Source organism: Lineus longissimus, chromosome 5 (assembly GCF_910592395.1).
Source record: "Lineus longissimus chromosome 5, tnLinLong1.2, whole genome shotgun sequence".
In the NCBI taxonomy this organism is placed as follows: Eukaryota; Metazoa; Nemertea; class Pilidiophora; order Heteronemertea; family Lineidae; genus Lineus; species Lineus longissimus.
The window spans coordinates 9,559,066-9,586,199 of NC_088312.1; the positions used below are offsets into that span (position 1 = coordinate 9,559,066).

At 39.6% G+C, this 27,134-nt stretch overlaps 3 protein-coding genes across 5 annotated transcripts; 2 read left to right on the top strand and 1 right to left on the bottom strand.

Moving 5' to 3' along the window:
- Nucleotides 1-607: 607 nt before the first annotated feature.
- Nucleotides 608-10,645, bottom strand: LOC135488482 (translocation protein SEC63 homolog). The gene is made up of 15 exons (XM_064773108.1): nt 10,459-10,645; nt 9,375-9,592; nt 8,889-9,066; nt 8,412-8,521; nt 7,191-7,299; nt 6,980-7,074; nt 6,516-6,651; nt 6,277-6,369; nt 5,668-5,813; nt 5,277-5,424; nt 4,715-4,947; nt 4,324-4,494; nt 3,846-4,079; nt 3,085-3,288; nt 608-2,823 (listed from the first exon to the last, which is right to left on the bottom strand). Exons 1-15 carry the CDS (start codon nt 10,580-10,582, stop codon nt 2,695-2,697), a joined length of 2,328 nt encoding a protein of 775 aa, XP_064629178.1. The 5' UTR covers nt 10,583-10,645; the 3' UTR covers nt 608-2,694.
- Nucleotides 10,646-10,927: 282 nt separating this feature from the next.
- LOC135488469 (zinc finger protein 497-like) lies at nt 10,928-16,899 on the top strand. Of its 3 annotated transcripts, none has more exons than XM_064773092.1 (6): nt 10,928-11,348; nt 11,891-12,539; nt 13,043-13,591; nt 13,819-14,126; nt 14,927-15,304; nt 15,589-15,957. In XM_064773092.1, the coding sequence occupies exons 2-6, from the start codon at nt 11,916-11,918 to the stop codon at nt 15,785-15,787; spliced, it is 2,058 nt and encodes a 685-aa protein (XP_064629162.1). In that variant the 5' UTR covers nt 10,928-11,348; nt 11,891-11,915; the 3' UTR covers nt 15,788-15,957. The 3 variants fall into 3 exon arrangements, with proteins under 3 accessions (XP_064629162.1, XP_064629163.1, XP_064629164.1); XM_064773093.1 differs by having other exon boundaries at nt 10,928-11,030; XM_064773094.1 differs by lacking the exon at nt 14,927-15,304 and having other exon boundaries at nt 15,852-16,899.
- A 2,302-nt stretch (nt 16,900-19,201) lies between these two features.
- LOC135487995 (3-oxoacyl-[acyl-carrier-protein] reductase FabG-like) lies at nt 19,202-22,972 on the top strand. Its single transcript, XM_064772328.1, has 9 exons — nt 19,202-19,277; nt 19,702-19,838; nt 19,979-20,071; nt 20,281-20,366; nt 20,635-20,728; nt 21,078-21,147; nt 21,440-21,476; nt 21,755-21,821; nt 22,161-22,972. Exons 1-9 carry the CDS (start codon nt 19,217-19,219, stop codon nt 22,317-22,319), a joined length of 804 nt encoding a protein of 267 aa, XP_064628398.1. The 5' UTR covers nt 19,202-19,216; the 3' UTR covers nt 22,320-22,972.
- The last annotated feature ends 4,162 nt before the right edge of the window (nt 22,973-27,134 follow it).

Below are 27,134 nucleotides of genomic sequence, written 5' to 3' on the forward strand. Positions count from 1 at the left end.
ACCAACTTTTAGCATAGCAAACATTTCAAGGTCAACTACACCAAAGCTTGACCGAGGTCCTACTCCTGTTCATACACATTCCGTGTGAAGTAAGCTCATAGTAAAGTCACTTCCACCAGTCCAGAATACACAGCATTTTTTGAGTTATTGATAGGACACTGACCAACTTGAATCGTTGCTCTACAAAAAATGGTGACTTCTCATCAGACAGGACCTGAACAAACTAAAACTATAATTATTCACCACCACAGACTATAAACAAACTTTTCCAGTTAATCAGCTACTCGGCTAAAACCTTGCAAGTTTCCATTTTGATATTAATTCTCCTAAGTAAGGAGCATACATTATTATCATGAACCAGCTACCAGTAAGTAGAAAAGAAACAAATGATAAAGATAATATAAGTGCATACATATTTTATTGACTTATATCCCTGGTATGCTTTTCCGCAACCAAATTACTGCTTGATTTGAATGCATTCTACAGGGTGGCCCAGAATTATCTTCCCTCACACAATGGATACCCAATAGAATCCTATTGTGTGAGGGAAGCTAATTCTGGGCCACCCTGTAGACTATTAGGGAGAATAAATCGCCAAAACAGCAATAAACTTCAAATTTATTTCAGACCCTACGCTTTGAATACATAGATGTCTGCCTGGTGGCCCAGATGCAGCCTATTTATTGATATTGTCAGCCACATCTTCCTTTTTGACTTTGGCCTTACTGTTGCCCAGTACACCAGTATGATGAGAGGGGTATGCATTTATTACTAGTGTACATGAACAATAGGCTGGTTTAGATCCTTCTACAGGTATTCATAAAAAGAAACAATTTTAGCAAGAATTCATAAAGACTTTGGGAATTCTTGATTTACCATATGATCATACATCTACAAATAACTTGGTACAGGTGCTTCTTATCAGATGGTAAGATGTCTGTCAATGTTCAATAAATGAAGTGCAAACTAATGACTGACAGGTTTTAATGTACCAAATATATGCTGCCAGCCTTATGCATTGTACCCAATGCTTGCTCTCCCAAACTGATTACTCGCATTATTCATTGCGCCTCCTCCTCCAAACTGGCATTTAAACAGGCTAGATCAACAAAAATCTCTAGCAAAACATACAATAATACAATATCGTAGCGTGATTGGCTCAACCCCAAAAATGAACTTTATCAAATGAATTTCATTAAAAATGTTTCTACAAAGACCTACAAATAATACCCGCACAAGCCCAAACCTGTCTTTGCACATTAATTCTTGTCTATTATAAGCCCAAATCCTTATACAACATAAGACAGCACAGCGTAGTCAAGCAGAAAAAACAGGCACCAACAAACAAATACACTTAAAATATTGAGGACATCATCACCAAATGCAACGTTTTCTAACAAACCTAAAGTTAATTGTCTTGATTTATAAAAATGTTCATTTCTCAATCTTGCTGTTTTGAATAGAAATAGGCCATAGCCTGTCCTAGCATGGACTGAAAAAGAACTTTCTTTATCCTAAAGAAGTAAAGCATAGAAAATGCTTAGCTCTATGACCAACACAATGTACCCTAAATATTCGCAATTGGCAAAATGCCTGCAGTGGAACCTTGTAATCTGACCAATCATGCGACAGAATAAAAGTGGGCGCGTTGCCGGGGTTGTCGTGTTGATGAATTTGATGATTAGGACTGGTAAAACGAGTGGCTGAGGTCTAGGTACCAAGTTGGGCGTGTTGGCAAGGGTCTGTCAATAGAAATTAAAGAGGAAAGCAATCCTAACCCGAGAATTCTGGATGTCATGGTCACATTACTGGCGTGTTCCCCTCGGTTCTACTGTGTCCCAACTTGTCAGGTTGGAGAAGGTTCTTTATAGCATTGAAGAAGTGGACGAGCAGCTTCTGTTGCAGAAGGGATATGAATAAATACTGCAGACATAAGCCAAGAGTCAACCCCAAAGAGTAATAAATGATTATCAAGTATCGACTCATCTGTAGTGTTAATTCCAAAAAGACGGAATGATTCCCATTCTGAAACTTCGAACAATGATTTAACATAAACCCTCAGTGGCCAAGATGATTTATTTTGATTGTTTTTAAACAGAAAATCTTCATCAGATCAAGAAAATGTGACCTGTACCCGATGAATAAAGCTTATCTTATTCAGAAAGGTTTTATGATGTTGATAGTATTTTTCCTTCCCAAAACAGATATGCTGACCTCAATTTTTTTCAACATTTAGATTTTATCTTCTCAGCCCTTGAATGATTAAGGAATCTACCAAGTTAAATGATCTTGTTCGATACTATTCAATTATTTTTGTTGGACAAGGCTGGTACAATATAATAAGATAGAATCTCTATACAGAGAACACTTCAATAAAGAGGTGTATACTGATTACAGAGGCTAAGATGTTCAGAAATAATCATATTTGGGAAAAAAGTTGATAAATAGTTTATCAACTTTGTTTAAAACTAACCAGTACAAACAAAGAGGGTGTTGATAAAGGAAGAGGGATGTGCCACTGTCTTTCCAGATAGAAATATCCAGGTAGGACAATAAGATATGCATCTTTCTCAGCAGAATTTTCCTATCAAAACCATCTAAATGATTGAATAGCCCACAGTCAAGATTATACTCAGGAGATTTAGGAAATCTTAATCTACTCAATCAGTATAATCCAAATAATTGGCAATGTTCTTAATCTGAATCTTCATAATCAGTTGTTCCCTCCGAGTCTGATACATCCTCCTCATCATGATCCTCATCCTCATCCGAGATGTCCCATTGTGGATGGTTCTCAACCTTGCGCGCTTCTTTCACATCGAGCTGAAACGTGACAGCAACATCTGAGGTAAATACGCAATACAACACTGTAAATAATCAATTCTTAGACAAAGGACAAAGGACTGGATATTACTTCCTAAGAGATACAAATCATGGTTTTTCTCTTGATTTGAACCTTGGTCTTACTGCATGGCTGCATAGCAGTTTTACTCACTGGGCTATGACGCTTCTCTGGTCACTGTTCAATATCACAATCAAAATTTTTCTAAAACCATGGACAGATCACAGCATTAAGAAACTCACCTTAACAGTGTGTGAACGATCAAAGTCCAGATAGGAATCTGATTTTAGGCAGACTTGGTAGTGGTACAAGCCAGGCTTGGGAGGAGCAGAGAACTTAAGCTGGACTTCTTCTCTTTCCTTGAGGCCACATATCTGCACAGGGGCCGTGATTAAGCTGTGGTTCTTCCTGTCAGTAACATACACCCACCACCACTCGTGTTTTTCCTGCAATGAAAGATTGTATCAATGGTTACTTGGCAATAAACAATTTTTTCCTATCTATATTTCAACTATTAAAACACTTCCTGCATGTGCAAAACTATGGCTAGGTGAGCACCCGCAACTGCTTCCTACAAATCAAGTGAAACCACCACTTTTGCTATCCAAATATGATATCATGACCTTTGACCTACTTGAACCTGAAAGGTCATAATATTTGCCAGGAACCTGCCTCTGAATCTCTGAGAGAATACACCCCGATGTACCAAATGTGCATATCGTCGGTGTACAATGAAAACCTTGTAACTGCAATTTCGGCCATGTCGAGGTTTTTGTTCGAGGAGGGACAGAATTTCATTCGCAAGCTAACTGGCAAGTACATCAGAGGTTTCCGACCAATCAAAGCCTAATTGAAACATAAGTACGTTACTTGAAAACCTCGTACATGTAACTGCATCAGTGTTGCATTACAGTTCAAATTTATTTTGTTCTCCGATCTGTAGAATTGGAAAAAAATCAGTTCCGAGGTTTTCATAGTCAACCAACGATATACATGTACTTACGATAGGAAAGTAAGGACAATGCACCACGTGGGATTCTTTCGACTTTGTCTCCAAAGCATTCTCCTTCTTCGCCTCTTCTTGAAACTTCATCCAATCCTCCTCATCATCCTCGGGTTTCCGATTCTTTCGACGAGTCGTTGGTGTTGACTCTTCGCCGCCCTCACTCTCGCTCATGTTGGAACCACTCTCTTCATCATTGTCTTCTACTCTTTCGCGTTTCGCATCTTTCTTTTCCTGCCAGGGTAAAGAAACTTTCAAGCATGGTAGGATTTACTGGCAACTAGTCACAACGACACTCTTCGGCTAAATTACAACGATTGAAAAATGATGTACCACTAAATGCCGTTTATGTGTATAGTGGCAATGAATTGTTGCTAGGTGGGCAAGTCTTTTGGCAACTCTACATCACTTCACTGCAAGACCAGGTCTATTTCAACAACGATAAGAGTAACTGATTAAACCAAAAGATTTTGTGTACCTTGTTAGCTAGAGCAACAGCATTCTCCTTATTTTCCTCTTCCTTCTTAACGGCATTCCTAACGTATGGCTGCTTGACTGGTTTCTTTTTCTTTTTACTGGCACCACCTTTTTTCTTTTTCTGTTGCTTCTCCCACACCTTGGGCTTTGGAGCTGTAGAATCAGTGGCAGCCTGAAAAAAAAAATAACCATAGTTACAGTTTTATCATAAACTTGCAGAAAAGGAACGTATGTAAACGGGTAATAATTGTTCAAACCTATCATCAGGACTACTAGCTCTACTAGCTTAGAATCCCCCCTTGGGGCTGCTAAGTATGGGTATCCTGTAAAGAGATCGTTGACAATCATGGACTGTGATCTCGCTCTCAAGAATCAAACTCAAATGGTCTTACCTTATTTTTGTTTTCTTTTTCATTCTCATTGTCATCATCCTCTTCATCTTCATCCATCCCGTCTCCCTTCTCCTCCAAAGCACCCTCATCTTCGTTCTCCTCAAGAGAGATTTCCTCCAGCTCGTTCAAGTTAAGATCCTTGTCAAATAGCACTTCCATATTCTGACGCACCAACTCAACTGTGACGGTGACTATCGACCCAGCAGTAACTGTACTATCGTCATCATCAAGGACTGAAAACAATGCGAGAAGATTAGGATAGATATCGCTTGTCATGTCATGAACAGAACTGCTGATGATGCCAACATAAGGACTAAGGTTCAAATGAAACGGCATAATGTTTTTGTTCCCCATACCATACTAAGCTGCTTCTAGGCCATCCTCTTGCAAACAGGGCCAACAACATGACTCCTCCTTACACCAGCCAATAACCAACATTCCTCGCTCATCACACGGTGCTTTGAACGTCTTTCTGAACCAAGGTGGCTTTAGTACGACTCAGTTGGAATTACGGTGACAGGGAATACAACTCTAGACTGAAAGCAAACAGAACACTACTCACCCCCCGAGGTCACATTCATTTGTATATATGGCATTGATGCACAGACAATCATCACGTCTCTGTAATCATCATCAGACATACTACGTAACATGATACGTCGATCTTCTTCTGTCATTTTCACAAACTCTTCTATACTTCTTATGTGTCTCTGAAAGGTAAGGAAAGTGAGATCAGGAAGACGCTCCACTTCAAAACAGCAATGAAATACAAACACAAATCTGTAAACGGGAGGTCATCAAAAATATCATCAGATCGATCATCAAAATTATTAATAGGGCACAGACCTAGCTCCTACCAATACATTTGATGAGATGAGATAACTAAAACATACAGTCCCTCAAAGCATGTAGATATTTAAAGTTTTCATTTGACCTACAGGTTTATTACTTACTCTTTTATTTTGAAAATGTCTCAGCATATCCTCCCTAATATGGGGCAACTGCAGCAGCGCACTCTTTTTGTCCCAGAGAGCCTGTATTATCATCTGACTCAACTTCATCGTATTTTCTATCGTCTCGATGCGAGGGACATGGGAAGCTGCAAGATCAAAGCACCATAATTATTGTCATCATTTAGATTATGAACAAATTTTCTTATTACAGTAACACTCAAATCTATTGAAGGCACCCCTGGGTTTGAAATCTTCTGTAATATCAAAAGACACCCAGACAAATGAGACTGAACTTTGAAGTGCATATGTGGGAAGTATCTTCATGGTAAACCTGTTGATCGACATTGGGTGATATGAATTAAGACTAGCAAATGCTTTTATCTAAAACTCCGAGTACAATTACACTAGGCCTTTCTGTACAAAATTGAAGTAAAAGCATTTACTAGACTTTATTCATATCAGCCATTGTCACAAACAATTGAGATATCTTTCCTTGGTAAGCTCTCATTCTGCACCTAATGATGGTTTTTCTTTTGTTTGGCTTGATTTTCTGCAACTTTCGCATAATAGCTTCATTCCTTAAAACTTAAGAAGATGCATTTATCTCACCTCTTCCAGCATGTGCCAATGCTACTAGTTGGGCTACAATAGTAACCATCTCATTTATCAGATAAGGACATTTTTTCAATATCAACTGCTTATCTGAAAGGGAGAATATCACAATATTAGAAAAAAAAGCAGGGGGTAAGGAATGTCATCATCACTAATTCCTATTGAGGCCCTCTGAACTTATAGGCCTACAGCCACTGTTGTGACAGCAATGATTTATGACTGGTTCCTGATCTTACCTAATTCTAAAGATTTTGGAGGCAACTCCAAGCGGGATAGATGAGAGTGAATCAATGCTCTGGCTTTGATACTGTAAGGATAGAAAAGGGGCCTCTCTCGCTTTTTCTCTTCAAGATTCTGGAGTTCACGCATCACCTGAAAGACAGCAAAAAGGATTTCAATCAGTCGTAGTCTCTTAATATTTCAGGGTATTCACCAGATGATTAGGTTGGTACACAACAGAACAGTTTTAGCAAGCACAAAATAGAAGTGCGTGGCATTGAATATCGGACGATACATTAAACTCTACCTTAGTGCGATCTAATCAAGGCAAGTATTTGGGCACATTATTTAGTAAGTGACCCTAAATTATAGGATACACATACATGTATTTAAAAGATCTTTAGAGTACCAACAATATCAGCAACCGACACAGTCTACCAGGTCAAATATCAATTCCACGTTATTGTCACTCAGTACTTACGGCTGGTATCTCTTCATTATCAGATGGTCTCTCACATATTTCTGGATTGTGCCCTTTCTCAAACTCCATGGAGCCAGCGAGAATCATAATCACTCCTGAGAACAAGAAGAAGACAATGTTAACAACAATCGAGACATTGACAAATATGATAATTCAAATATCAAAATCGCTCTCATGCTTTACGCATAAAAACTTAATTGATAATGCTTACTTTTCATGATCATGTTTGGTGTCTTGTGGAAAAAATAATAGTAGAGCTGTGTTGTGTCCAAAAGCACTTGATCCCCACTGAACTTGATAGACCGGTACCACCATGTGCCCTGCAAGTGCAAGAAAAACAATAATTAAGCAATAATTATATATTAAGTGAATAGCAAAGAAAATGTGGCTACCCAGCACAAACATTTACTGCCAACTGGTGAAGGAGTAGGTGCCAACTTGATTCATAAGGCCTGTCAGACTCTGACTCAAAGTCCATCAGTCACCATGTGCAGGTCATCCTGAAATGCTGAAATCCCATGAGCAGACATTGAAATCAGAAAGAGTGGAATATCAATAAAGTAGGCTTCATTATTCTTTTTACACATGACACCTCATGGCACAGAATATTTTCAAGTTGAAGTATTGCCATTGGACAAATGACTTTCCAAAGCGTAAACTGTGATATACCCCAAATCGGTGCAGGCACCAAAATCTGTGGAAAGCTTACTGCAACAACATGATGGTGCTTAGCCCTAAAGCCAACAAAATCTTGCTTGATGATGGCAGCTCCTTGCATTCCCAGTGTAATATGAACTAACGACCAAAGCATGAGGAGATAAAAATTACATTCCAGAAAAACAATTCCCCAAAAAAGGCCCTTTGGAACCACGAATCTGCCATAATGACGAAGAGGATGTACATGCTGTGAGTACCACAAAATCCATTTGACAAACCTAGCAAGCTTCCATAATCACAGACTTGAAATCAACCACCAAGCTGACGCAATTAATCAATGTTTCATTTTCACCAAAAAGAAGTGCCAGGTATACGAACCTCCTCTTCAATGAACACCTTACAAACAAACAAACCCTAGGCAAAATATGACATAAATATTTAAATGGTTTCTGGCACTTTCTAATGTGTGGTTGAGGATGCAATCTGTTCCGTCATTTTACACCAGAAAAACCCGCAGGACACCAGGAGGAACAGGCTAGTGGGTTGAAACTTAGAAGAACAGATCTGCCACAACTACATGAACAACAAATTTGAACAATACCAAGGTTTTTTCATTTCTTTTGGAACAAAATAGAAACCTACCCACGTATGCCAAAACAACTCAACCAGCTCTTGATCAAAAGGATTACGATTTGCCCTGGGTGGGTAGGTTGCTAGGTATTGTTGTCAGGAGGAATAGAGGAAGCTCTAAAGCATGAACACCATTTCTACTCACCACAGCGACAGGTAGAACCACCATGAAAACAAGACCATACATGGCCAAGACCCATATAGAATTCTGCTTCTCTACTATCCATTTCGGTAGAGCAATTCCAAAGTGTGTAGCTAAAAGAGAAGAAGAAGAACGATTCTGACCACTAGACAGATGTGTAATTTTCTATATGTATATTCTTTCTATTTCATGTCTAGTTGGCGGAGTTGTCCAAATAATGATGATCGGATATCAGATGCAGATATCAAGCCATGGGAAATGGCAACAAACAGCCACATGGTCCGAGATACTGGCAGCTGTTTTGGTGAATTTGATTCATGGCATATAGGCCTATTGCTTATTCAAATTGCCACAAAACTCCCAGAAATGGATTGACATCAAAAATTGGCTTGCAATTCCTTCTGTGTAGGAGTCTCTTATTGAATAGTAATTTTGAAATAATCTTATTGGCAAAATTCTCAACACAATACAAGTACCTACCCCCAGGCCCATCTGGGCTGCCATATTCTTGCCAATTTTTCCGTGATTCCTCATTGGTTAGTGCTTCATGGGCTTTGGCTATTCTCATGAACTTTTTAGAATCTCCTGTCTTTCCATCGGGATGGTACTTCAAACTCAGCTTTCTATATGCTTTCTTGATTTCTATTGTTGATGCATCCTGTTAAGTAAATGACATTGATTATAATAACAATACCACAAAACACAGAAGGATAGCGGATATGACTGACAACTGTTAAACCTTTCAGATGACACTTTTGGCTGGTTTAGTCCAATCTGTTAAGTCTGAGGTGCATTCCATGTTCGAAGGAATCAACATTTAGATGGATTAGAATATTCTAGTATGAAAACTGTTTAACAGAGGCCTTCCACTTATTTGAACAGAAAAATTCTGGTGACTAGCATAAAATTAAAATACCAATTTTTTCACTAAAGAGTATAATGTGACAGACATTCTAACTCACTTACCCGATCAATTCCAAGTTCAATAAAGGGATCATACTCTACATGATCTAGCTCCAACTGTGAGACTTTGTAAATCAAAATCATAAATATGACCCAGGCTATCCCGAGGCCAATCGTTACACCTTTTCTTTTGAATGTTGTCCAAGGTCTTTTTGAATGTAACCTCTGCCTCTTTGCCTGACATGCTTCACAGTGGCACAGACGCCGTAACTTCCCTGAATCTGAAATGTATATATGCCTGTACCACCTAGGGTAGGGAAACAAACCAACTTTACAAGAGATCTTCATGGTCAAAGATCCCAGACAATGGCTCAAGAGGCAAACCTTTTGTGAAAATGGTTTGTTTACCCGACCCTAAATCATAGGTGGTACAGGCTGTGACCAGCCGTGGAGTCTAAAATGGCACAAAATAGGCCCTTTAAATTCCTAGCCTGGGGGTGAGGAAAAAAATTAGAAGTCACACGATAGCAGCAACCTTTGCGAAGAGGTTTGTTTGGGCGCCGACTGGTCCAGCATTTTACCTGGCACAAAGGGTCACAGTGGCTTACGGCATAGAACTTTTTACACCAGGCAGAGGAAGCCACTGCTGGCCCAAACAAACCTACATATAGGCACAACGAACATGTGGTGTGCGACCATGTGGTCTTTTGTTTGCCGCTTGTTTGTTGGGGCCAGCAGTGGCTTCCTCCACCGGGTGCAAATGCCTCTATTGTCCGAAGTTGGCTTAGGCCTTCTGACGTGTTCTGGGTGTGGGTATTTGATTTGTTATGGCTCGGTTTCGTCTTGCTGAAGGTGTAGGAGGGCTATAGGCCTACTTCATTCAGCCAATCATGGCAGGCAATTACAATGGTCCTCCTGGAATCTATACTATGGACACTCCACACGGTGGTTCTAGCTCTGCTGGAGGCAAGGGCAACAACACCAGACAATTCGATAAAACAAAGTTTCAGATTGTGTAATATAGCCCTACTAGCCCCTAAGCAACGACTGATGATGATGATGATGATGAATGCATGCATGACATGCATGCATTATTCAGCATGTACATTCTTTTCAAAACGTGAAGTTTTCTGAACCAGATTGTTACCTTTTGATTCCCAGCTTGGCCAAAGATAGTAAGTGACTGGTATCAAAACAAGGGCATAGAAAGATAATACAAAATAGTAAAAGGTTCCACCCTTTTCATCGTATTCAAACTGCATTCCAGGCATTATAAAGTGTAAAATAAAATCTTTTTTTGATCACAAAATCACAGTGTGTCGTGGCCTTCCGGCGCGATTTGGACCATCCTGGATCGATACAACGAGAGAAGGGAGATTTGCTCATTATCATAAAATATGCGAACGTCAAATGACGTTACTTGATATATGTTGCAGAGGAATAAAGATAAATAGAAAGAAAGTATCTTTTATCATATGTTCATTATTTTACATTCATCATTTTATCTATTTTTTATATAAGTAAAAGTGGCTGTTTTGTAGCATTTTATGGCTGTATTTGTATTCTATACATTTTTATATTTATGGGTGCAAGTACTTTTGTGCACCATTCTCAATTTCGATTTTCCGGATTGTTAAAAAAATATCTCAAACAAAGCATTGCATTTCCTGCATATTTTCATGATTGCATCAACTCATAAACCTTGAAACTTAACAAAGTGTGAGTTCAATCGACTTTTTTGGAAGTCACTTCAAAGTTTTCGTGCCACAAACGACAAAGTCGGTCGAGCTGTACTGTCCGAAATTAGATTCGAAATCAAACAACTAGGCCCTATTCAACTAGGTAACCGGAAAAACGCCGACCGACCGACCGACCGACTGACCTGCCAACCTACCGTCATATGCAGTATCCCTTTCGCTTCTCTATAGCACATGTGTCTGTGTAGTGCCCAGCGCAATGGACGTGATGGAGTCCGACGTGTCTGACAGCAGCATCTCCAGTCAATTGACAATTATACTGGGAAAACGAGCCCACGCGGTAAGGAACTGATAACGATACTCTAAAGATATGCTTTGTCTACATGGTCAGTGGATATAAAAACATGATTTGGGCCTAATCTATGCACTGTAGTTTTTCTACTCGAGTGTCTCGACCGATGCAATGCATGAACTGCAACGCGCAACATGCATTTGTTGTCATTTGACCAGCGCACGTGCGCTTGTTTACAATTTCATTTCACATGACCTGCTATCGTGGATTGGATATATCACATTGATTTATGAGACCTGTGACTCAACTACGAAACTCCTTGGGTTGGTAGGTCGGAAGGTCGGTCGGTCAGCATTTTTTGGCAGGTCAGTCGGTCGGTCGGTTGGTCAGCGTTTTTCCGGTTACCTTAACTATATACAAAAAAAAAATATATATATATAAATGAGAAAAGGGAACGATACAAAACTTGGATTTGACCATAACATTCCATAATTACCCCCATGCCCAACAGTGAATATGAATACAGACTATCTAATCACCTCGCCTATGTATCGTGACAAATAATAAACAATTATTTTTCTTTTCTTCAGAATACAATGTCAATGTCACTTATAAATGATGAAGGATTATAGCACCATGTCCTTGGCAGAAACTCAAGAAGAAAAGGGCCAACCTCTCCACGATATGAAGATGGAACTGCATAGCAAAGGGGCTGTGCTTACAAATGCCTGGTCGGACTTGTCCTCTTTTCTGACAAAGTATCAGGCAGAGCTGACAAGGAAGGAGTTCGCTGTAGAAATTGCGGGAAAGGAAGTGGATATCCGTAAAAAGCAGCTGGAAGAAATGAAACTTGTGCTTGAATTTGGCAACGACGAAGTGTCAAATTTACAAAATGAGGTACAAACAAAGGAATCACAGATAAATCATTTGCAGTCTGAACTTTTGATTAAAGAACAGCTGGTACAAAAGATGCAATTAGATCTCGACTGTAACCAGGACCTCGTCGCTCAATCCAGGAATGATTTTCATGCAGAGTATTCTGAACTTGTGCAGTGTCGGGGCAATTTAGAGAAATTACAATCTGAACTGTCTGTAAAACAGGAACAAATAGAAATCAAGGACATTTTGTTGAAGAAGATGCAAGGTCAGTTAATGAGTGAGAATGCTGACCTGAAAGAACAATTGGAGAAGGAACGCAGTGCACATGAACTGACTAAGAAAAGACTGGAAGAGAAATCAGTAAGTTGGAGATGTTCTTTGTTGATTTTATTTATAACACAGATAGTAGAACGGGCCACATCAATTGTAAATACTCTGACAGTTGTTGGTTGTTTCAAAACATGACTGGTTTATTTTCAAAAATATCTTCAGTGACCAACACTCAGTGAAAACATGACTGGTTTATTTTCAAAAATATCTTCAGTGACCAACACTCAGTGAAAACATGACTGGTTTATTTTCAAAAATAACTTCAGTGACCAACACTCAGTGAAAACATGACTGGTTTATTTTCAAAAATATCTTCAGTGACCAACACTCTTGGTCGAACATGTACATTTATATAATAATCAAGAATAGATATTTATTCATGATGAAAACAATGCATTTCTGAATCAACAGTTTGTCATCTTTTACCATTGCAATAGAAAAAATGTAAGTCATCAGAAAAAGAAAATAGTCTTCTGAAGCACCATTTACCTAACATTGAACAATTTTTAAACCATAATAAAATCTCATTTCAGAAATCCACTGCACCGTTGTTAAAACAGTTCGACTTAAGCATCTCAAATATCAGAACTGAGCCACAGCAAAGGGACCATGAAAATAATTCTAGTGCAAAATCGTGCAAATTAAAGTCCTTGTTGACTGGAAAAACAGCTTTCACTGTGACCGCTTTAGGAACTGCCCCTGGTACCTCTGTTATCTGTACAACTGATGTGCCTCAAAAGAAGACAAGATATTCAACGCGATCAACTTCCTCAGGATTAAATCAAGAAAGTGATAGCGTCAACATTCCCACTCAGGCTACCTCAGGTAGTGAAGTTTATTTTCCGTTAAGTGTTTCAGGGGAGGCGGGACAGGAGTCTGTGATTGACACTGTCTCTGAAATGTTTACAAACCACCGAGATCTAAAAAATGAGCATTTTGATAAGCAGCCTGGTAAATCAAGTTCGGGAAGTGATACTGACATTATGGATGCACTAGAATATCCAGTCCCTGTATCTGGTCCGATTCCCCATTACATGGGATATGCTGCGAATTCCGAAAAAGCTGGGGAAAAAGAGAAAACGGTAGGTATGGCCTGTAAATTTTATTCTTGATGTGCAGCGAAAGTCTCTTTTCAAATTATTTTCAACTACCCCAGTAAATGTAATATCATGATTCAAACTGGGAGATGGCATGAAAGAGAAGATTCAACACTAAAGTGATTATAGTCCATTCAAAAAAAAAAAATTCTGCATTTAATACCATTTTTCAAATCAATGCTATTTTTATTTTTTGCTCTCTTTTTATTTAGATTTTCCCGGGCAATAGGAAAAAACTCTCAAAATCTAAAAATAAAGCGGATAACGATGTGATGTGTGATTTGTGTGGCAAGATAGTGAGTAACCATCGTTACTTGATTGACCACAAAGCCCAAGTGCATGGTATTGGAAAATGCCTGATTTGTGAGGTGTGTGGAAAATCACTCTGCAAACCATCTCAATACAGGGACCACGTCAACGCACACAAAGGGATCAAGGAACACCAGTGCCCGGACTGCAAAAAGTCATTCTGTTTCCAAACAAGTTTAAATCGACACATTCAGGACAAAATCTGTAAAAGGTAAGGATGGTTTATGTGTTATCGGAGGTGTTTTAGAAGAGGCCAGCACTGATGTACTGAGAATTCCTGCAAAGGGGCCAGTTCTTGGATAAATTTGACCATGTACACACTTATTTACGGACTGTTTGCATTGAGCCTGTACTTTTGGTTTTATATCTGTAGCAACTAGTACCACTAGTCGCCATCTGTACACTTCAGCAAATGTCCATCCCGACGCGACCTGGAAGATGGGGCAGAAAAGGTGCAACATAGTCACGCTAGATGATATGGAAATGAATGGTGCGCTTCAATAGTAAACATAATTTACATTTCCACTGTAGCTGTCGTAGTTGTGACAAACTTGCTGTACATTCTGTATACATGTATATTCTTCTGGTCACAAGCAGATTGTCAGCTCTACCATTGATTAGATGTTATCACATGGTGTTATGAGAGTTTTCAAGTTATTTTGTCCTTAATTCTTGAACAATTTTTTGTTAAAATCATGCAGATTTTCCCTCGGATTTCAGCCATTTTATAGAGCTCTCAATCACTCTCAAACTAAGGTACCAAATAAATACATTTTCCAAAATCTTCTTGTGTTCACAAGTGAAGAGTCTTGTAGTCTCACTTCCTGCCTTTGAACTGCTGCTCTTGAATACAGTTTTCAAATGGCAAGGATGACGCTACATTTACGAGTCTTGTCAGTAAGTGGTCAGCAGTGCATGGCAGAGCTGTTGTCAAAATGGACCAGGGGGTTTCAGATCAATACATATTCACTTCAACCTTTAAAATCTTAAAAATATGTCATCGTTTTTCAGCACGATGTTTATTCAAAAGGAGTTGAATGTAAAAATTGAAGTAGAGGATGTAGAGGAGGAAGAATCAGATGGAGAGGAGGACACCTGGTGCTTAAACAGCTTGAGGAATGATGAAAAAAACGACCCCCACATGTGTGATAGATGTGGCAAGAAATTAGGATCAAAATCTAGTCTTGCATCTCACAAGGCATCAACACATGGTGAAGGCAGGACCATTACATGCGATATCTGCAATCAGCACTTCTTCAGGAGGGGTACTTACAACGATCATCGAGACAAACATGCTGGTATCAAACGTCATCCGTGCCATGGATGTAATGCAAAATTCACCTACAAGACAGCGTTAACACGTCACATTCAAACATGTCGATCACTGTGGTAAGAACATCTACTGATTATTTACATAGAGTGCACAGCTCTAAACCTGTTCAACCTACTTTTCCAAGACTGGTATTGCAAAACAGGATAAACTGATGATGCTGACATTCTATAATTGATTTGAAACTGATCTGATCTGACACTCCGATTTCCATTCAATGTATGAGAATAATCTCCATTATCATTTATGTCACAAGGAACTTTCAAAATAAAATTATTTGTACTCTTACTGAATTGTTCTAGTTCATTTAATTCACTGAAAATATTTTTCCTTTGTTTCTTAGGCCACAAAGAGAACAAGATCCTGGCGGACCCCCAAAGGACGTTGCCTGTACGCTGTGCAGTCGGAAATTCACAAGCAAGAAAAACCTGCAGGAACACTTTGTTGGCATGCATGAGAAGAGAAGCTACCCTTGCCAAATCTGTGGGAAAGTATTCAGGTGGAGGGCGAGTATAAAGAAACATAAACTAAAATGCAACTGAAGATAGAACAGATGTAAATGAACTACTCTGCAACTGATACTTTTTCTTGCCTTTCTCTCCTTAGGCCTCTACGAAATGGAAAAAAATCAAATGCCCCCAAGATCTTTGCTTGTGAGCAGTGTCACCAGGCCTACTCTACCAAGACTAGTCTTTCACAGCACATCAATGGAATGCACGGCAGGAGGATGTATCATTGTCTTGTGTGTCGTAAAGATTTCCGATGGAGGTCAGGTTTTAACAAGCATAAAAAGAAACACTTGACTTCATCTACATAGGATATCACCTTGGATGGTGTAACTGCAGTTAGGTGAAGTAATTATGAGCCCAACCAGCTTGGCAATAATGAAGTTTACCTCATCAATTTATAAAGGGTGGTTCTGGGATATACTATTATTAGAAAAGGAAGACAAATGTTCTACTGTCTGTGCACACTTTCAGATGCATATCTGCCTTACTACCTTCATAGGAACTCATCATAAGTCCTGGCCCTTCATTTTCTCGGACACTTCTCCTTAAACATCCAAATGTTTTTGTTTGCAAGTATAAACTGTAATGATTTGGCAAGAAGAGTTTGTTTGTTTGCATATCATCCCTTGAGTTACCAATTCTATGAGAGTTGTAGTACAATGTACAACAAATATTAATCATTGGTAGAAGTAGGAAATTCATACATTCATTTCATACATAAAATTATATTTGTGTTGTATATCAGGGGGCAACGTTGATGCGTCTCCATCCAATGAGGAGCCGCATCAATGCTGACGTAATTGATCACGTAATTGATCACGCTGGGGAGAATGGAGGATTAAAAGTAGACCGTGGGAATTTTCCACGATTATCCACAGGTATCTTATCTGAACCCAATTCCAATAATCCCGCACACTTAATTCCAAGAATTACACATTACAGTGCTACTCATAAGAAAGGTTTTACAATTACTATACAACATTTGCTACAGGTAGAATTTCCTTTTCTGTTGTAAATGTAAATAGATTAATTACCGTCTTGTAAAACCATCATACATGTACTACATAGTTTAAATCACTTTACAACATGGGCTTGGATATCCCATCTTATTTACTTTGTAGATGAATAAAGGTTTATTTTGACTACATCTTTTCATTGTTTTATTTCTGAAGAACTGCTGGCTCTTGAACTGACTAAACACAAGATGTACTGTCTCAAAGTATAACAAAGTCGGGGACACCATAACTATTGGGATAAAACCATGACAGAATTGTCATTAGACCTGATTGTCTCTTAGGTTCTCTCAAGCATGACCAGAAGTTATGGCAGACTTCTAGTCTGAAGCACTACCCTCTTATCTTCGAAGACCAAGCCTGAGGTTGACTGCCATTCTTAAGACTGAGCCAGAGATGTATGAAGACAAAGTCCGTCTGGCTTTGTGAACATCGGCTAAGAAAAGGAAAGACCAAACCAGAGACACTGTATGATGACAACCCGCATCCTAAAAGACCAAGCAAGAGGGAGATAGTGATGTCGACTGGGAGGGAGGGATTTTGTAATTTTTGTGAAGATTGAACCAAAGACAACATCCCTTCAGTACCCAAACATTGAAAAATATACAGTTTTCTTGCCCTTATCGAAGACCAAGATAATGATGTGCAACCCGGCTGCCTTGTCAACTTTGCGAGATGCACATTGTCCTCTTATCTTTGAAGCCTTTGCGAGGACGACTAGCTCCCTAGTCTTCGAAGGCAAACTATGGACAGATTGCCCAAATATTGTCTTTCAAAACTGAACTAGGTCAGATTGTACCTTCTCTCAAGACCAAGTTAGGGACAGACTACCAGCTTGTCTTTCAACTGCAAGTCACGGTATATTCTTTCCTGGTCTCACAAGACCAGGCCAAAGATAAATGGCTGTCTTCGAAGAGACATACGAGAGAACCTACATACAGTAGAAAGTTCTTTTCAGACCATTCCATAACAAATTGCTACCTAGCTTAGCTTTCATAACAAACAAGGCCAGAGAGACGGTGCCCTTTGTCTTCCAGACCAAACCAGAGACAAGTCGGTCACTTTGTTTTTCACCACCAAGCAAGGACTGATTGGCGCAAATGTCTTTCACAACCTTGATAATACTCGTTGTCCCCTCGTCTTTGAAGCCATCACAATATGCTTGCGCATCTGTCACTACCAGATACCTCTCAAGTCTGTTCCTATCAAATAAAGGGACGCATAAGAAACCCTCATTTTCAGTGAATAAGCTTGAAAGAGTATAGCTATCATAGAATCATATAAAAACAGAATACAAAACATTTCATTTCTGAACAACATAACAAAACATTTATTTCAAGTAGGAGTACAGTTTTCAACACCATGGGCCACACTGCAGACATCCATGAATCTATTGTCCAATGTAATAACCGCGGCCTCCATTGACACAAAAGGACAAACAGTACTGGTATGATCAATGTTTAAATCAGTTCTGACATTATATCACTCAAGAGGCAAACAACATTTTACTCATACTGCAGATGAACTGTCCACTTGATAGTTTTACATCTGCATCTTTTTATCATTTTAAAAGTCAAGCACTATTGCCTTATTGGTGTCCCAATAAATGCAAGCCTAAGCAATCCTTCGTATCATGCTCCTTCAAACATTATGTTCCAAACCTGTCAATTAACTTATGTTTTTACTTAGTCACTGTCAATCAAGTTTTCCTGTCAGTGCCATCATCTGGTTTGGGTTTCACATTCTTAGAGATGTCCGACTGCTTTTTGGAGAAACCCCTCCCAGCCATGTATGCTTCAAATCGTTCCTTCCCTTTGCTTTTATCCTTCTGCATTAGGTTAAGACCAGGACTGACAATCCGTCCTGAAATGTCATCCATTTTCATTTGTGCTTTATCTCGAGCATTACCACTGTCACGACCACGGCCACGCCCCCGACCTTTTGTCTCCATTGCTGGAGGAGCCCGATTCCCTTCATTTCGCAGTGATTTTAACCGCTTCTGCATCGTTGACACAATATCTACATCATCGGGAACTATCACAAATCGTATGTGGCCACCTTTTACATAGAATTTTTCCATTTTTGTCTTCACATCAAACATGTCCTTGAAAACGACATCCTTCATGAAAGTGTCCATGTGCCCATTTACATGTTCAATGAAGCCAGTTACACTGCATTCATTTCTAAGTTCAACTGTTGTTATTTTGCCCTGCAAACCTTGTAAGAGGCATATCAAGGATGTATGAGACCTTGCCCTCTCCCAGGGAGTCAATCTGCCGCCATCCATTGCGAGGAAAAGGATGAAATTGAAGATAAAAGTCAATGTTTTCTTTGAGACAAAATGTAAACATTGCCATGTGCTTGGATGTTGTTGCAGTCATTTGAACAATTCCACGCGAGCCTGGTACTCCTGCAAGTAGGAAAGTAGCTGATCACGAATAAAGTCAGGATGAGTTCTCAAGTTCCTCGATTTGCAGCTAGTTTAGTCGATAAAGTTGCCCTTATAACTGGTAAATATTTGTGACAACTTGTTCATTTTTATCTGAAGAATCTTTTGATCACTCCATCACTTATTCTTTGATTGCAGTTTGTGAGAAACTGTATTTTACAGCACTGATAAATGTCCTTCAAAAATCAGCTGGAACTTGGAACATGTACAGGGTGGCTCAAAAATGTTCACGCCTCGCTTTCCTAAAATCGGTAAAGCTAGTTAATGTAGACAAAGGAGGTGCAGAATGGACCAGGCCGGTGAGCTGCAAGCAGGCACACCATTTCAGGACCTGATATATGCTCGCACATCAGCTTGAACCGTTAAGTGCAGCATCAAGACTCGTCGCGAGTGTTGCACTCATAGTCTTACATAAAACACACAGCCGGAGGGGAATACCACTATCAGCCATTGGCATTTGTACTCTCACTCTTATCTCACTACAGGGGCCAGTTCAGGGATAGGTGCAGCAACAGCTATCTTGTTTTCACAGATAGGTGCCAAGTTGTGTCTAACTGGAAGAAATGAAGCAAATCTAATGAAGACGGCTAAGGCATGTGAGGAAATAAACCCAAAAAACAAGGTGAGATTTCAACTCTGAGAGATCTGTTCAAGGCATAGCATGCAGACAGACATGCAGTCCAAGCTTCCATATATAGCTCAGAAATTTCTTCTTTGTACCAGGGGTTATAATTGTGTCAGTCCTTTCTATTCGCCTTGTAGCCAGTGGTATGCCTTGGAGACTTGACAAAGGAAGTGGACACACAGAGGATCTTTGAAAAAGCTATAGATTCTTATGGGAAAATGGATGTACTGGTAAGTTTGTATTTCATAGCCGTCATCAGGTTTTGTACCCAATCTTGGGTGGCACTGAGGAAATAACATGTATATCACAATGATTTGTCCACATATTGGTGTTTTATCAGTCATAGATTTGTTTTGGAAGGGTCGTGCCTATGGGGTTGAAGTGACTAATATACTTTGAGAATGGCACTATGTAAGGATTTAAATTTTTCAAAATTTAGGTCAATAATGCTGGCATTCTTGAGATGGGGTCAATTGAGAATACTAGTCTTGAGCAGTATGATAGGATCATGAATACAAACATACGGTGAGTAGCTTTGATGTCCATAATAGAAAATTATGAATCAGAATCTCTCAATGTTCTTACTCAGTTATGTTGTTAAAATTCAGGAACTTTAGTATAGTTCCTAGAATCCCTGTCAGAACATCTGAAGAAACAAATTCCCGGTTTTCACCCAAGACTCCAACTCAGGCCCATTGGAATGGTAGCCAGTAGTGTTTACAACTTGGTTGTGTGGTTCCTCACGATAACGAAGGATCTGTTATATTGAGCCTCTCAAATTTCTCTCTTTTAGGTGTGTGTATCAATTGACAATGCTAGCTGTGCCATACCTTATCAAGACAAAGGGATCCATTGTTAATGTGTCGAGCGTAAATGGAATACGGGTGGTAAGGATTACTACAATTTATGATGTGACTTCAAAGATGTCTTTGTGCTCCGTGAGAAAGAGCTTTTCCAGATTGAGATTATGACGTTAACTGTTTTCTAGTACCCTGCCACATGGGCAGCTTCACTCCGACTCCGCGGGTGCATGTGATTCCCCAAAGATACCATAACTAAATACTGGCTCCAGAGCTACATAACAAAACAAGGGTCAACAAACAGTTAATCTTGCCTATTAGCTGTTGCTAATTGTGATAACACAGCCATACATAACGAGGCCTACAAATGTAGTATACCCTCTAATGATAATCATATTTTCTATGACATTTTTCATTAAGTTTTTCTTGTCGTCAGTTTCCAGGCCTGGTAGCTTACAATGTTTCAAAGGCAGCACTTGACCAATTCACCCGGGCTGTGGCATTAGGTAAGCACAGGTTTTAGTTGAGATAAAGAAATTTGGTCCAGGCTAACTTGGTGGTTCTATCATTTCCTTCTACAAATTTCAGTGTTAGAAAAGCTTGTTTGTCAAGCTTTATGCTTCTATCGGTCTCATACAAGTGGATACAGAACGAGTGCAATGTTTTCAATAAGACATTGGTGACATCACATTATGTATCAGTAATTTACATATCACTCTTGCCACTTGGGCAGGGTACTCCCACTTTGACACAGTAAAATAGTTATTGTAAGATATCAACACATATTTTTTTCTTCAGATCTTGCTGCATCACAGGTCAGAGTGAACAGTGTTAAGTAAGTACATGTATGGGGTTTTTTTTCTATGCATAATGATAAACAGTGAAAACTGAAGCTCTATTTCGCTTACAGCCCTTTTATTGGGTGCTATGTTTGTCTAAGGCTATCAGTGCTGTGTATGTAAGATCAAAGATCAAAGCTAGCTTTTCCGAACCGGGGGGCTCGAAATCAAAACTACATGTGAACCCTGCAAATGTATTGTTTTCTTTTTGATTTTAAACATTACCCTGCTTTGTCCTCGATATGGTTTGATAGTTTTGCCACCCTCTTTGCAGTCCTGGGGTGACAGTGACAGAACTTCAGAAAAGAGGAACAGGAATGGATGAAGAGGCTTACTCTAAGGTAATGTCAAATATTTGTGCTTCCTTATTTTGGCCCTGCAAATTTGCAATTTTTGTGACTGTGACGAATATTTCTCAATTGCGGGTGCCTTCGGAATCCGTCTTTGCAGTTTGAGACACATTCACAATCAAAATGTCATCAAGTGCCAATAATGTGATATCATTGGTTTAAATTCCATTATTTGATGAAGCCAAAGAGCAGCATCTTGAAATAAGAAATGATAATCATAGGACGGGGTTCTTTCTACTCTGTCACACAGACATAAAATTATCATCAATATCAATATTCATGCTATATATTTCTTATTATAAATCCATTTCTTTCTGTTCATATCTCCAGTTCTTGATGAGAACCAAAGAGACACATGCCCTGGGACGTCCTGGACAGCCAGAAGAAGCAGCCCGTGCCATCGCCTTCCTTGCCTCAAGTGATTCATCCTTCATCACAGGCGCATCTCTACCTGTGGATGGTGGACGCCACGCCATGTGTCCTCGCTGAGTGAACAATGAATCTGAGAGATTAGACTATTCTGTATTTAGATGACAATAGGTTGAGGAATTGATATTTAGTAGATTAACTGTTAAAACAGAGAGTGAGCAGTTTAGGAGGACTTTTAAGCCTGTCACTTGCCATATTAGGACACGGGCTTGTTGCCTGAGAATTAAAAATTCAACTCCAAATGTACAACCAGCTCTTCTTTCACCAACTTGATGCTTTGGAGTATTTTAATACTCCAAAACATCAAGCTTGAAACTCACTGGTAAGAAATATTCAGTACAAGACACTTTTTCTCCCAATAGATGGTGTAAGGTGATGAGTTGTCACAAGAAGAAGGTCCCTGTCAAAAATCAGCTTTGCCTCATTTCTGGTATGGCTACCAGGTGGCCATCTTGGATTTTGGTTGTGTACATTGATATGAATAGTCTAGCAAATTCATTTTCTTAAATTTTGTACAGAAAGTCCTAGTGTAAATTTACATGGAGTTTTAGATAAAAGCATTTGCTAGACTTTATTCATATCGGCCAATAACTTGAGAGTGCCTTGCCTCGTTGACACCAATGCTTGTATATTTTTCCATGACGTATGAACATTTTGAAAAGGTTTTTATATCAACTAGCAATCTACTTTGAGAAATAAATCTATACATGTATTATCACAATTGGCGTTTCTTTGCTAGTTTGTTTCATAATCATATCCATTAGCAATTTGCGTTGAATAGACTTTTCCCCCACTGATAGCTACTTTTTGAAACAATTCTTATGTAGCACAATCTAGTTATAGCCCGACCTGACCATTGTTCTTGGGCCTGTAACTGAAAAGACATTTACCAACCTGAGGGTTTGCGTCTTTCAACGAATATTCAACCAGATACATTGGCACAACCTAACCTTGTATCTCTATTATGTTGAGTGCAGATGATCACAATCCAAGACATATTTTTTTAAACAAGGATAAACTGGATGAAGTGGCAGCTATTGAGGATGTGCAAAAGAATTGTCATTGATAATGAGCTCCCTAGTTGCTGTGTCTCAAATAAAGGTAGGTTGTTCTCCAACAAGGACAATACGAACTTGATGAAGAGCAACCTATTCAGGGTGTCCCAAAAGAATGTCGGTTGTTTTCTATAAAAGGACATGTACTTAATAAAGAGCTCCCTGGTCAGGGTGTCTCAAATGATAGTAGGTTGTTATCCTACAAGGACATGATGTACGTGATGAAGAGCAACCTACAAGTTGTACTTTCAGGGTACCTCATGAGATAGTAGAATTTACTCTGACAAGGATGAATGACTGGTTATTCAGAGTGTCCCAAAACAGAACATTGTTTTTAAACAAGGCTGAGATTTAATGGATGAAGATTTAGGCACCTCCAAGAAGATGAATCTAACAAGCAGGACAGGACCATACTCGCAAATCAACTTGAAGTTGGGAAACAAGAGGCCCAAGGACCTGGCGCTCAGCTGAAACACTTAATGCAAACCCGTTTATCCGGTTTGCTAGACGATGATTTAGAAGCAGTGGGGATGATCATAGGGTTTGGTAATCAAATAAAATCGTACATGGCACTCAAATTTTAAAACAAACATACTATCCTTGTCAATGTTGACGTCATAAATATCGTATTAACGCATAAATCGCAAGATGATAATTCAACTATTCCCTTGTGATTCAAATTTTAGGACATGTCCTTCAATTGTATGGTCAGGCTTTATCAAATTAAACTTACATTCTGAAATTACGAAGTCCATTGTTAAATAAGTGATCAACTGGACAGTGTCGACAGAATTAACACCCTGGTTGGTCAACCAGTCTCTCAGCCGAAAGATCTCAAGCTGCGGTCTCACGCTTTCTGAGGGGGGAGAAAAGCAGCCGCAGTGCGATCTAGGGACCAGATGACACTCGGACAGACCCTTGATTTGGACATCATGAAACTGATTCAGACTATTCACCACTATTACTGTACTGACCAAAAGTAACCGATGTTGTCAAGCAAAATACAACTCAGTAAAATAAAGCTTGACTGTTCATTACTAAGCCACTTCACCTCTGTCCTTTTATTTTTGACCATCGCTTTTTCTAAATGCTGCAATATTTTTATTATTAGATTAGATTAGATCTTGCACTGATACTGCACTCCTGTTTCATCACAATCAGTTGCCGAGTTGGACATCACAGGAGATGCAGTGAACCGGCTTCGCGCTGTCGCCCGGAGGACCATTGTACCAGGATGACGAAATGGAGAGAATGGGAGTCTAGGCCGGAGATGTCTAGTTTCCTCAGGACTGCGTCTCTATTCTTGACTTATGGAGAAGAACTGGGCGGGCTCGGAGAGAATTAATCAAAAACAAGCGCCTTTCGTAGCAAACACAGTCAAATTTTTGAATGGACAAGGCTTAGGCCTGTCATGAAAGACAGTGTCACAACCAACTATTCGTCCCGCTATTCATTGATGAATGACGGTGAAAGACGCTCTTAAAATTTTTTCGGAATATCCTGAATTCGGAAATGTTACAGAGAAAAATTACCAGGGAAAGAAATTTGATTTAGGGTCCAAGTTATACAAAGGATTTTTTTTAATTGCCGCCGAAAAATTGCTCCATCTGTTTGCCCCAGCCGCCTGTTTGCCCCAGCCGCCTGATGATAATGACGTAATCACCAGATCGTCTGACCCACGTGCGGAATTTTCCACCCCGGCGGCATTTATGTTTCGAAACTTCTCCGTTTAATTCTCTGATTTCACCTCTATTTCATGCATGAAGACAACTTTGGGATGGTAAGTTCATAGATTAGGTATCTTAGCTCATCCATATTCCGATGTTTTGGCGTTTCTTGCGTTATCGGGGTAATGATAAAGGACCTTTGTGCGGTTGGTAAAAATTTTCATGGCGGCGTTACGGCCTTACCCACGTGGCGATATTTTGATAAAAAAACATACGATTCTGTGTTCTATGATACTCACCAAAGTGCCGGAGCCATGTATTCTTGTTCTGTGTGTAATTTTGCATCTGGTAAACTGAATAACGTGGAGATTTTTACCATATTTGATGGTGTAAATCATGTTGAACCGATAACTCAATACAATGTTTCGGCATCATTTTGCGTGCACTGCAAATCACGTGTTTGCTGTGTGCATGAACAACATGCATTGACTGTGTTGATGTGTCACATTTGATTTTCGCGGGAACAGGGTCTAGCAGGGGAAAGTGGGGAAAAAGCACAGATTCTAGTGGGTGGGGGACTGCGGACGCTACAGAAAGTTTTTTCTCTTCAGGTTTGAGATAAAAAGCTGTGTTCTTACCCCGAGTTTCCGGCATGTCTCTAGGGTATAGGTAGGCCTAGGAAATCGACAACCTGCAAAAATAAATTGCGACCATTTTGAAAAGACCCTGTTCACAGGATAGGTATGTTTACCTTGGCATAAAAGTAAAAGATATACAAGCTTATTTAAGCAATTTACTTTAAGTGGTCCATGTCTTCCAATTTTCATGATATTTTGAAAGCTTTTGGTGATGATTTGATTTAAAACATTACTTTTATGTCATGGTAAACTTACACTGCCTGTGAAAAGGATCCTTTGGACCACAAATTTCTCAAAAAACTTTCCCACAATGGGGAGATTTTCCAAAGATTTGCATACAATTTTTCTATGTCAGAGGGAAAGTCTCCTTGACATCTTCACTAGAACTCTGTGGCGTGCATACAAGTGTTGAGGGGCTCAAGGTTGGTTGTGATTTTGTGACATTCACCATTTTTGCCTGCATAACAGGGATATTAGTCTAAAAGTGGGCTGTCCAAAGGGGGGGGGGTACCTGTCAATTTGGCAACCACAAGGAGGTGTTCTGGTTAGCTCACCTCTTAGCAGAGGTGAGCTTATCCCATACCGTGGCGTCCGTCGTCCGTCGTCGTCGTCGTCGTCGTCGTCGTCGTCGTCGTCGTCGTCGTCGTCGTCCGTCGTCCGTTAGCAGGGCACGTTTCGTAACTGTTAGAGCTATTGAGTTGAAACTTGGTACACATGTACCCTTATGTAATGACACCTTGGAGACCAAGTTTCGGTCCGATTCGTTTCATGGTTTGGCCACCAGGGGGCCAAACGTTAAAAGTGAAAATATGCAATATCTCCCTTAATAGTAGTGGGGAAATTTTGAAAAAAATATGGTAGGTACTTCTAGCAAAGGTGCATCATATATCCTCCGGGTTTTTGATTTGACCTCATTTTCAAGGTCACAGAGGTCAAATGGTGTAAATTGGCCGTTAGGATGTAACGATGGCACGTTTCTAAACTGCAATGACTATTGATACCAAATTTGGTACACATTTACCCCTTAGTCAGGTGATCTCAGGGACCGAAGTTTGGTCCAATATGATTCACCACTTGACCACCAGGGGGCAAAATCCAAAAACCTTAAAAATGTGATTATTCCTTAACTTCTTGCCCGATTGCCACCAATTTGATATCATGGGTACATCTAACCACCATACAGTATATGTCACACAGGTTTTTAATTTGACCTTCTTGTCAAGGTCACAGAGGTCAAATGGCGTAAATTCGCCGTCAGGCCGTAACTATGGCACGTTTCTTAACTGCAATGACTATTGATCACAAATTAAGTACACATGTACCCCTTGGTCAGGTGATCTCAGGTACCGAAGTTTGGTGCGATCTGATTTGCCGTTTGGCCTCCAGGGAGGGGGCCAAATCCTAAATTCTTCAAAATGCCATTATTCCTAGTAATGACTTGCCCGATTGGCACCAATTTTATATCATAGGTACATCTAATTCTAACAACCATTCAATGTGTCACTCGGGTCTTCT

Coding starts and splice junctions, on each gene's coding strand:
- LOC135487995 (XM_064772328.1), top strand. CDS start 19,217: ATGAGTTCTCAAGTTCCTCGATTTGCAGCTAGTTTAGTCGATAAAGTT. Junction 20,367..20,634: donor ATCATGAATACAAACATACG/GTGAGTAGCTTT, acceptor TCTCTCTTTTAG/GTGTGTGTATCAATTGACAA. Junction 20,729..21,077: donor GCGTAAATGGAATACGGGTG/GTAAGGATTACT, acceptor TCTTGTCGTCAG/TTTCCAGGCCTGGTAGCTTA.
- LOC135488482 (XM_064773108.1), bottom strand. CDS start 10,582: ATGCCTGGAATGCAGTTTGAATACGATGAAAAGGGTGGAACCTTTTAC. Junction 9,067..9,374: donor TTGAACTTGGAATTGATCGG/GTAAGTGAGTTA, acceptor TTTACTTAACAG/GATGCATCAACAATAGAAAT. Junction 2,824..3,084: donor ATCGTTCACACACTGTTAAG/GTGAGTTTCTTA, acceptor GTCACGTTTCAG/CTCGATGTGAAAGAAGCGCG.
- LOC135488469 (XM_064773092.1), top strand. CDS start 11,916: ATGATGAAGGATTATAGCACCATGTCCTTGGCAGAAACTCAAGAAGAA. Junction 12,540..13,042: donor AAAGACTGGAAGAGAAATCA/GTAAGTTGGAGA, acceptor ATCTCATTTCAG/AAATCCACTGCACCGTTGTT. Junction 13,592..13,818: donor CTGGGGAAAAAGAGAAAACG/GTAGGTATGGCC, acceptor CTTTTTATTTAG/ATTTTCCCGGGCAATAGGAA.